We start from the raw sequence: 10,565 nt of genomic DNA on the forward strand, positions 1-10,565 counted from the left end.
CAGCCTAAACTCTGGTTCACATTGAACATTTTTTTCCCTTAAAAAATGACTGGAGCCTAAAGGGTTGATACCTCTTCTACCATTTGGAGCCTTTGTTTCCCATCCAGTGGCAGTGCATTGTGGGACTTGTAGAATTATAGTGGTGCATGTACTCTATCAGCAGGATCTAATAGTGATTAGATATAATCATGCGGGCCAAAAATAATTAATTCATGAGCTAGATGTGACCCCTCAGGCCTTGAGTTTGACACGTGATCTAAACCCTGCAGGTCAGTGGCCTTGAGGACCAGCATTGTCCATCACCATTGTATACACATATTAAATAGCTGGAATTAAATATTTGGTTAAAGGAAAAAGAAAAGAAAAAAGGACAGCCATTTTATTAAGATAATCTACTCATTGAAGAACCCACAATAAGTTAATAAACCCTTTTATTTATGTGTATAGACATAGGTTATAGTGAAAACAGACATATAGACAGTTTACATACATATGTACAGTTTGGACAAGGCTGTTCATCCTCCTGCATTTTTTATGGAAGAATCTTAAAACACTAATCTCTGCACAGTATTTGGTAAGCTATCCAACAACTACTTCAACCTTAACGGTTTAATGCTGATTTTGATTAACGAGCGTGAAGACCATCTTCACAACTGATTTTAACTGTAGTGCAGTGCACTGCTTTAGTGCACTGTGACGGTGATAATGGGCATAACTGCAAAACAAAGCTTTTGTGTACTTAAATGAATAAACAATCCTCCACATGCTGGCTGCAGCTTGCTGTATAAAGAAAGGTAAAAATGTTGACTCTGTATAAAGACAGTTAAGATGGGATTAATGCAGGAGGGAACTCCTGTTCCGTCATGAGGTTACAGGTGTGTTCCAGGTCTAGGTCGACACAATCATGCTTTTTCATTAAAAAAAATAAAACAGTATGATTGTGTGTGTCAAACTAAGCACAAAAAACATGTGCACAAATTCCTGTACAAAAAAAAAAATGTTTGAAAAATGTTTTCAAAAAATCTCATCCATTCACAAAAGGCTCTGTTGGAGCATGCATGCAAATAGTAAATCTTCTGACAGTTCAGTATCACATCACAGCCAAAGACAAAAATTTATTCATGTGTTACAAGAACATTACAATAGGCAAACAGAACGGCATAGCATCATCACACAGTTCCAAACTTTCAGTGCCCACTGTTTTGATTACGTCCTACAGGTGGTACAGAGAAACCCTTTCAGAAAACCTACCTTACTAGCCTAAAGGACGTCATCCTCAGAAGGTCTCTGGTGTTGCACTGCAGTTATATTAACACTGTCAGTGTTGGGAGAGATGCTACTGGTAAGAGGAGACCTGAAACTACCTGTGGGCTAGGGAAGACAAAACATATGCCACAAACCAAGACAAAATGGACACCATCTAGCTCTATGTCAACTTATAACACAGCCCAAACAGTCTGAATTCATCCTGAAATAATCCCTGACCACTTGTGTGTCTGTGTGCATGTCTTAGATGCATCCTCACTTGTGTATATACATTTGGGTTTGTTGGTATGTGTGTGGGACACACAAAGAGACTTCCATATTTTGAGGCACGATAATACTCTTACCTACACAACGTAGATACATAAATTGGTCATCAAGACCAATAAATGCTGATCAGAGCACTAGTGGCTCCCCGCTGTACTGTAATAAGAGTTAATAAGCAGCAATGCTGATTTGTTTGGTGTTATGAGGTCTGAAGCCTTTGCAGAGGGAGGGAGGGGGGGCAGTAAATGATTAGCATAAGCTAAACAGCAAAATGGAGCAAAACGTAGAGGGAAAGAAATAACTGGCACATACTGAGAGTAAACAGCACAGGCATCAAACACCTGCAATCAACCCTTTGACACAGTGTGCTTCTTGAAGTACTACCAAACTAAAAAAAAATAACAATTAGTGCCACCTGTCCAGAGAAGCTCAAGTTCAAGTTCATTGCACAGGTATATAATACTTAAGTGTGCCCAGGTCCAAATGACCTTGTTTAAGACTCAAACACAAAGCAGGAATGGTCACTTCTGTTGGTTTCTCTGTGCTGAAGAGAAGTGAGAAGTGGCTCTCCACACACACCGTTTAGTTTCCATCCTAACAAAAAGAGCAATATGACATGTCACAGCAGGAATTGCTGCAAACCTATCTACTATGCAACTTCAGTAGGGAGGGTAACTCCACAATGGCAGCCCTCCGCCCCAACAGTCGGGGCAGCTAACACCCATCTCCCACCCTCGCCCACCCATAGCCCGAACCCCTCCTTTACCAGGAAGCACCCACTTGTCACTGCTTTACCATTGTTGTGTTGTTTACGTATTAGTTGTTGATACTCTAGAGTTGTTGTGGTCACAGTTGTAATATTTCTCCCATTTTCCTTCTGTAGCTATGACATCTGTCTTTCCTTGTACCATTCCACAAACTCGTCCAGCAAAACTGGCCCTGGTTTAAAGAGAGGGAAACAAAAGACCTTAATTGGTTTAACAACATAATCTCTGCTGTCATATTTATATATAAATAAGCATTAACTCACAGGCACCGTCCTCATCGTAGTTACTGAGGTCCAGGTTGATTGTCCTGCTGAACTCTAAAACATTGCACCATTGGTCTTTGTTGATGACTTTGTACTTGGATTGCTGGGGAACAAAACATACATGCCACAGATTTATGCTACACCTTGTAGATGCTCCATGTGCAATTGGCTACAACTTTCACCACATGCTTACCTCTAAAAACTGATTAAACACTGGAAACAGAGGCCATGTCTTTCCCAGAAGTAGCCCCAGCATGCACTTGGCTGTGTTCAAGTCCAAACTCCTCTGATCTTTTTCCTGTCCAATCAAAACACCAGAGACGTTAAGAAAATGATGCAAAATGTCAGCCTAGCTAGCAGTCTTTCCATCACTGCAAGCTACATGTGTGTAATGAAAAATAAGCTCATTACAAGTGCTTTTCTAGTCCAAGTCAAACTGGAAAGTGACTGGCTGACCCAAAACATCAAGTTCAGTAATAACATGACCTTACAAGAATTTCATTCTTGTGTAACTGCTTCTGACGGTTAAAATTAATTAACATTGAATGCCAAGTATGTCAGCTTGCTTGTAGAAAATAATTAGCTTGACTCACCCGAGCAAAATCAAAGGCATATCTGTAAATGAGCTTAAAACTGGTACTGTCATTTAGGACAGATCTCAGATAGTCGAGTGAGTTCCTCAGCCGTTCTGTGGAGTCGCACCTGACAACAGCAGAAAAGCATCTCAGACACACCACCACAAGCTCAGATTAAGATGCAGAGAAAAAAAACACAGTCATAAAATGATTTAAAATAAAAAGAAAAAAAAATTGTAGGAGACTGACGTACTGCAGTGAGCCCATGCCTCTAAGCCACTCCTGCAGAGTGAAATATCCCATACTCTGGGCATCCAGCTTCCAAGCAAGAACCAGCATCACCACCTGCACACAAACATAAAACAGCTACAGAAATTCTTCAAATCCAGGTTTTCATCTTATGTCGGTGTTGACTGGGATAAAGACTGACTGTACGGTGCTGCTGTGAACAGCTTTAAATTTTGTAGATTTCTAAATAAAAACCCAAATCAGAAAAAACTGAACCCATGAAATGAAGGAGAAATTTCAGATCACAGAAAAGGATGTGTAACAATCTGCAAGGTCACAAGGGAAACCATGGTTACCTCTGAGCATCTTCACACTGGTAATAACGTTCCTGGGTCCACCATAAGGAGACCACGGAACGATGATGTACGTAACTCCATTACAAGGACAAAAACCTGCTCTCACATCCTTTCACATATGAATTTGATTAATTATCCCTAGGAATAATACATTTTATGTTTAGTCTTTAGCCAAAGTGACTTGGAGTGATAAAGTGCAAAGTAAGTGCGAGTTAAGTGGGTTAGGGTGTCAAGACAGGAAGATTTCTCTGAAGAAATTAGTCCTCAAGACATTCTTCAAACCCTACTCTAATAGCATTTGGTCGCTTTTTCCACCACTGACTGTGGAACAACAAATGAGAACAGAGGTGATACTAAAAGATGGTAGTACCAGATGATGTTTCTGAGAGGAGCACAGTGGTTAAGAAGCATAAGTTTGTATGCATGAGTTTAAATAGATGAGTGCACACACTGAAGTCACTCTATCGGGATGCATGAATGACTTGAATTTGATTTGTGTTTAGTGAGTAATGGAATGACATGTGTCCTTTTTGGCTGATCAAATAGAAGACATGCAGCAGGGTTCTGGACCATTGTATAGGTTATAGAGTGCATGCTGGGAGACCTGCAAAGATAGCACTGCAGTAGTCATAGTGAGAGAAAACAACAGTCTGTACCAACAATTGTGTAGAATATCGAAGCAGCCTGAGGATACTTTTGCCATGTTTAATTTTTTTTTAATCCTCTTTTGGGACCAAAGTGAAAGCAGATTATTTCAAAGGACAAACGTGAATAAATATAAAAAAAAACTCATCTCAGATTTTCTATATTTGTAAACTTCTGTACCTAAATGGTCACCTTGAAGCAGCATAGCTGATTTTTATTTTCTTTTTTTTGTCAAAAGGGTCTTTTAGTATCATTAGAATAACATGACTGACAGCCATGATGAGAAACATTGTAAAACAAGCAAGCTGAGACCACAGAAGCGGACCAGACCGCACACCTTATCCAAGTACGAAATGACAAAAAAAAATCTTACATTCTCTGGCTCGACTCCAATGTCTTCACAAAACTTCTCCATGCCCTCTGGACCCACTACATCGTCACAACCTAGTTTAGACAAGCGTGCAGCATCAGTTTAGAACACGGGTAGGCAAGTTCGGCCCTAGAGAGCTGCAGTCCTGCAGGTTTTACATGTTTTCCAGCTCTAATACACCTGATTCAAATTAAACGGCCCAAATAAGTGGTCAGGTTCTGCTCATTCATTTGAACCATGTATGTTCAAAGAGGGAAATATCTAAAACCTGCTGGATTGTGGCTCTTGAGGACGGGAGTTGCCTACCCCTGGTTTAACACATAACGCTAAGATCATAAAACCCTGATCTGTGTTTGAATGCACAATGTGATGACAGCTCACCTGCGTATTCATAAAACCACTCCAAGCATCTTTTGCTGGAAAATGTCTCCTCCTCTCGAATTTGTGATGTTTCATGTTTTCTGAAAACACTGCAGATGCAAACAGTTTTAGTCCATTGTCCGGCAGAGACACATGTTTTCTTATTTATGCATGGATTTATTTCTACAAGCCAAAAAAAAAAAGCACAAATCAAACTCTGTATTTAGTCTTTAAAAAAGGGATCTCACACCTATCTGGGCGACTTTTTTTGGCCAACATGTCATCTCCAGAAGAAGGTCTCCTCTTTTTCCTAGGAGGCATGGCTCTGGAGCAGCAAGCTGTTGAGATATATATATATATAAATACAAAGAATAGACTCATTTTCAAGAGCAAAACTTTCAACCAGGAACAGACCACCCAGTTTAGGCTACAGCAGGGTAAAGCATCAGCCTAAATAATGACAACAATGGCCAGTTTCATTGTTACCTGATGGGTGGCTATCCTGTCCAACGTCTTCTGTCAGGTTCTACCAAAACAGATGATTGTGAGGATTATATAAAAGTGCACTACACACTTAACACATATGCATGCTAAAATATAATACACAACACACCGATAACATATATTTACCAGCCTGTGCAAGGTGTGATGAATCTTGTGGATGCTGGCTAATGTAGTCAAATGGGAATTCAGCTGAAAATCTGTTAAAAAGAGAGAGCGAGAGAGACTGAATATGACGATGACATCATCATAGCGCCATTAAGAACTTTGGGACTTAAATCCAACCAGGAATCAACAGACAGTACAGTTACATACCACTTTTACGTGCTTTCTAGATCAAGCATTTACGTTTGAGAAAACAGTATAAATTGTGTCACACGACAGAGGGAGTAACTGCCTTCAAACTCGACAATACTCAATCATTCAAACTACCTTGTCACCAAATGTCTTGTGAGCATTTCACTTCGTAGTTGTCACCAAAATACTCTTGCTTTTCATTATTTTTTATAACCTAAATCAAGACAAACACCTCAACACACTGACGAGCTGATAGCACTAGCTGCATACCTAAAATAGCAATGCAGACGCGCAACTTGCACAGAGTTTACAAAGTATCCAGAGACTTGGGCACGTGGGGTTTGTAGTCCTTCTCGGCGACGGAGGCCATTAAAAGCTCGACTAAGTTGGGGATGCCGAACTACAATTCCCAGGCCTGTACAAAACAACTATTGCTTTCAGACCCTTCTACCCCCTTACATTTTACCCTAACTGATTGAATACGTTTTTATGTTGATTAATAAATGTAAAAGTTATAAGGCTGTTGGCGCAAAGGCATTGCGCAGACGTTATGCAGCAGTTCATATAGATGACGCAAAACCCGACAGCACTGCTGCAGTAGGCAACGAAAGATGTTTTACACAACTGCGTCACAATTTTCATTCTCTCTAACTGTCCGCAGTTCGCCAGAAAATTGGCCGATTTACACAGGCATTACATCGATTCCAGGTTTAAGCCGAAACGTGGGGTAAACTGTAAGAAATTATGGATATAAATACCTCAACCCATGGATTACCTTCGAAAACCTTCAAAATTCAAGTAACCTCGGCTGCATTTAACGAAGCACTGCTAAACCAAGACGAAAAAAGAAGTTAAGATGACCTCTGCTTCTTTAATTAAATCGTGCATATCCACAGGAACTAAAATTACACTAGCTATTCTTCCTTTGTTTTCGCCCAAGACAGCACTGGCAAATACAAAGAGACCAGCAAATAACACGGGATTCATGCGCTCTCATCAAACCCCACGGAGCCACAAGACAAAAACGGGCGTAGGAACACAAATAGTCTGTTTGTGTCTCTCTGACACTCGCTGCAGATACCGAAGAGGGTCGCTATATGAATTAGAAAGCGTCTGTAACGTTTCTACTTACTTGCCGCATCAGAGTGCATTTTTATGAAACATACAACTGTCTGTGGGAAGTCCGCAGACCGGCCAATAGGCGGGCCTTGTCAACGTAAAACACGCCTGCAGACGTTGATTGGAAGTCAGCCTGATTAGTCGCCGCCTTTGTTTGCTGCCGATTGGCTAACCAAAGTGTCATGTCAAGAAAAGGCGGAAGAGGTAAATAGACCCCTCCTTAGCAGGAATGTGATTGGCCAGACTTCTCAAATCGGTCGTGGTATGAACACGTCAATCATCGGAATTTCCTCGTGCAAGCTTGAAGCCAGCCCACGATGAAATCTCATTGGCTGTTGCCTTTCTAAAATGACCTCCCATGGTCGCTGCTGGGTGGGTCGTTTAATTTCTACACAGGTTGTTAGAAGTAAGTGATAGTACGCGTGGTAAAGAAAGTTATTTTCAGTTTAAGTACACAATAGCAATAACCTGCCAGCATGACAACACTTACCCACACTGAAATTGCGGTTTCCCTGTGGCTAACCGTTGTCTGAGATCAGTAGAAGTCCACAATGTTTAAAAAAGGTCTTGCCCCAAATCATGTTACAGTTACTGTAAGTGTAGTCACAGTCAGCCCAGTGTCAGGTGACGTTAAATCATCCCTATGAAATAAACCAAATAAGTACAAATGCAGTTACCTTGCTGGCCCCAAAGTGTTTTTTCATGTTGGTAGCATTGATGTGTCTCACGTGACTGTGTAAGTGATCACTGGTAAACTGAAGGCCCACAGCATCTGTGATTGAGTAGTCATCCTGACTAGCCTGTTAAAAACGCCAACGTCTTGAATGTCAAATTTATTGAAAATTTATTTCCTCTCAAGGTGGAGCTAAGAAACTGCTTATTGGGATGAACACTGCAATGGCTCCTGTTCTACTGACTGAACCTATAATTCCTCTGAAGCCTGTATGTGGGTGTCTGCAGGATTGCGAAACTGCCATAATTTGCTGTGTATATTTTGGTTAGCCATAGCTCAGTGGTGGACTGGCAAACATTTTCAATCACTTTTCTAACAATTGAAACCTTTAATGCAATTTTAAAAACACTAACAAAAATCTGAATGTTAAATATCCAGCCAGTGCTTCTAACTGATAGGCCGACAATGGAAAATCTGAGGTCAGCAAGGTGACAGCTCAGATCCAACCCGGGAACCTACTGCAACAGTCAGACATCCATAGTAAATGGATTAAAACTGAGCTGGCACTAAAATAGCAAACTAACATGAAGGGTTATCCATATAGTCTACCATCCAAATTATGCTACTTTCAACACCCTGTTAGGGTCCGAAGGAACTGTTGATCAGAACGGGAAAATATTTTATCGTCAAGATTATTACCACTGATCTCTGACAGTGTTAAAAGAATATACTATAAATATATGATGTAAGAATATATGATGTATTTAAGTACGTATACGTATACTTAGGTACGTAATTGAGTACAATTTTTAACATGCCAAGTCATGTTGCATGTTGTTATTCTGCATCCTTTCTTGTATGGCATGCATTTTATCCTGTGCACTGTATTAGGATGATACCCTGCCCTTTACTTTAGCCCTTATCCTAACTTTTTAGCATGTAATTTCAGCAGCATAAAAAAGAAAGAAAGAAAATATGTCATAGTTTGAAAAAGTCCATAATGTATAAAATCTATTTTCTAAGTCTTGACAGGTTTAAATTTATATTTTCATTTTATTGATGTTTTTACGATTTTTAAAATGTTTTTTTTTTCACCCTATAGTAATGTCTCTACTACAGAAAAGCTGATGATCAGTGGTGAATGTGATGGATTGTGTTACATGGATAAATGGGACCTTGAGGAAGTGTACTGTGAACTGTAGAACTTCTAATGAAGTAACATATTTACTAGCTACAATAGCGTAGCTGGTATTTTTTCACTGTGCATATTTTTTAGTCCCGTTTGGGACTTGAACCTGATTCAACTTTAACCAAACTAACTTCTGGAAACTTGTGTAACTGTGGTAGAAAACTCAAAAAAAAAAAAAAAAAAGTAAAACTTTTCTAAAAATGTTCCTGTTGGCAGAGATGACCTTCTTTAGCTGTTGGTGTTGAAACAGAAACAGATGTGATGATGTGATGCCCTGGACGGCTGCATGGAAATGAATAAAATAAGGATGTGTGTGTGTACTGCAGCAGATACTACCACATGGATAGTTTTGAGAAATTTGCTAGGTGTGTATCTTGCTATCACAGCAACTGTGTGCCAAAAATAGAGCATTACAGAGATCTGCATGAAGGCACAGTTTAAAGACCTCTGGTCCAGTCGTGGTTCAGAGTACTCGTCCAATAATGTTGCATCTATTACTGAGTTCCTGTAGGTCAGAATACCAACTTGTGGTGGCCAGTGTGTTCCCATACCCATACTGTGGTTTGTCTTGCTACTTATACTTATCTGGTAAATAAAACAAGTTACTTTATCATAGTAGCACGTGAGAGCACCCCATAAGGTAATTTGAAAGTTTGCATGTCAGTCCAAGTTTAGAAGTACATGTTGTTTAAAGGGCTTAAATTAGATAAATACAAACTCGCACAAGGAACACGTGACATACACTGTCCGTCCAAAAAACATTACCACCTGGATTTAACTAAGTTAATAGATAAGGGCCTCCCATTGGATAATTACTGCATGGATGATGATGTTTCAGGTTGCAAAAAGTTGTGTAATCCTAACTGATGCACTGAGCAGCTTCTCATTCCTTAAACAACCATGTTGGTGGACACATCCTGTGGTCCTGGGAAAGATCTGTGTCAGAAGAGACAGATTATTGACATTTGCAAAGAAATCATCAAAGGAGAAACTGAAACTACTAAAATTGAGTTAATAGCTGTCCAATGCACTATTAAAACTTGGAAAGATATGAGGAAGAAATGCAGTTGGAAAAACATCTTGAATGTTGGTGATCACTTAAAAATCTGGTGAAAACAAATCTTTAAAAAAAAACACCAGTAGAACTAAGAGCTATGTTTAATAGTGAACGTAAAAACATTTCCACACACACATTGTGAAGGGAACTCAAGGGATTGGGATTGAACAGCTGTGAAACCTTAAGAAAACCACTAATCGATGAGGCTAACCAGAGAAAAATTGGTCATGTGGTCTGATGAGTCCAGATTTAACCTGTTTCAGAGTGAGGGTGAGAAGAGGGGTAGCTATCATGCCTGGTGCCAAGCCTGTAGGGAGCAGTCTATAATCTGGGGTTGCTGCAGTTGGTCAGGTCTAGGTTCAACAACGTTATGTGTCCAAAGAATGAGGTCAGATGATACCTGAATATGCTGAATGTGCAGGTTGTTCCATTTTCCATCACTGCCATATTCTAAGATGATGATACCACGGTTTATTGGGCTCAGATAGTGAAAGAGTGGTTCAGTGAGCAGAAGACATCATTTTAACACATGGACTGGTCACCATGGAGTCCAGACCTGAACCCCATTGAGAATCTTGGGGATGTGCTGGAGAAGAATTTGTGCAGTGGTTGGACTCTCTCATCATCAGTACAAG

General features: G+C 40.0%; 1 protein-coding gene across 4 annotated transcripts; it reads right to left on the reverse strand.

Moving 5' to 3' along the window:
* Nucleotides 1-414: 414 nt before the first annotated feature.
* dcun1d4 (DCN1, defective in cullin neddylation 1, domain containing 4 (S. cerevisiae)) lies at nucleotides 415-7,095 on the reverse strand. 4 transcript variants are annotated; one of them, XR_006012772.1, is made up of 12 exons: nucleotides 6,028-6,153; nucleotides 5,708-5,795; nucleotides 5,581-5,620; nucleotides 5,345-5,432; nucleotides 5,116-5,204; nucleotides 4,738-4,808; nucleotides 3,389-3,480; nucleotides 3,154-3,262; nucleotides 2,754-2,858; nucleotides 2,561-2,663; nucleotides 2,326-2,469; nucleotides 415-2,124 (listed from the first exon to the last, which is right to left on the reverse strand). XR_006012772.1 is itself a non-coding variant. In XM_042006598.1 (11 exons), exons 1-11 carry the CDS (start codon nucleotides 7,041-7,043, stop codon nucleotides 2,414-2,416), a joined length of 843 nt encoding a protein of 280 aa, XP_041862532.1. In that variant the 5' UTR covers nucleotides 7,044-7,095; the 3' UTR covers nucleotides 415-2,413. The 4 variants fall into 4 exon arrangements, 3 of the variants coding, with proteins under 3 accessions (XP_041862532.1, XP_041862531.1, XP_041862533.1); XM_042006598.1 differs by lacking the exon at nucleotides 6,028-6,153 and adding an exon at nucleotides 7,025-7,095 and having other exon boundaries at nucleotides 415-2,469; nucleotides 5,725-5,795; XM_042006597.1 differs by having other exon boundaries at nucleotides 415-2,469.
* Nucleotides 7,096-10,565: the final 3,470 nt, after the last annotated feature.

This window comes from Melanotaenia boesemani, chromosome 14 (assembly GCF_017639745.1).
Source record: "Melanotaenia boesemani isolate fMelBoe1 chromosome 14, fMelBoe1.pri, whole genome shotgun sequence".
In the NCBI taxonomy this organism is placed as follows: Eukaryota; Metazoa; Chordata; class Actinopteri; order Atheriniformes; family Melanotaeniidae; genus Melanotaenia; species Melanotaenia boesemani.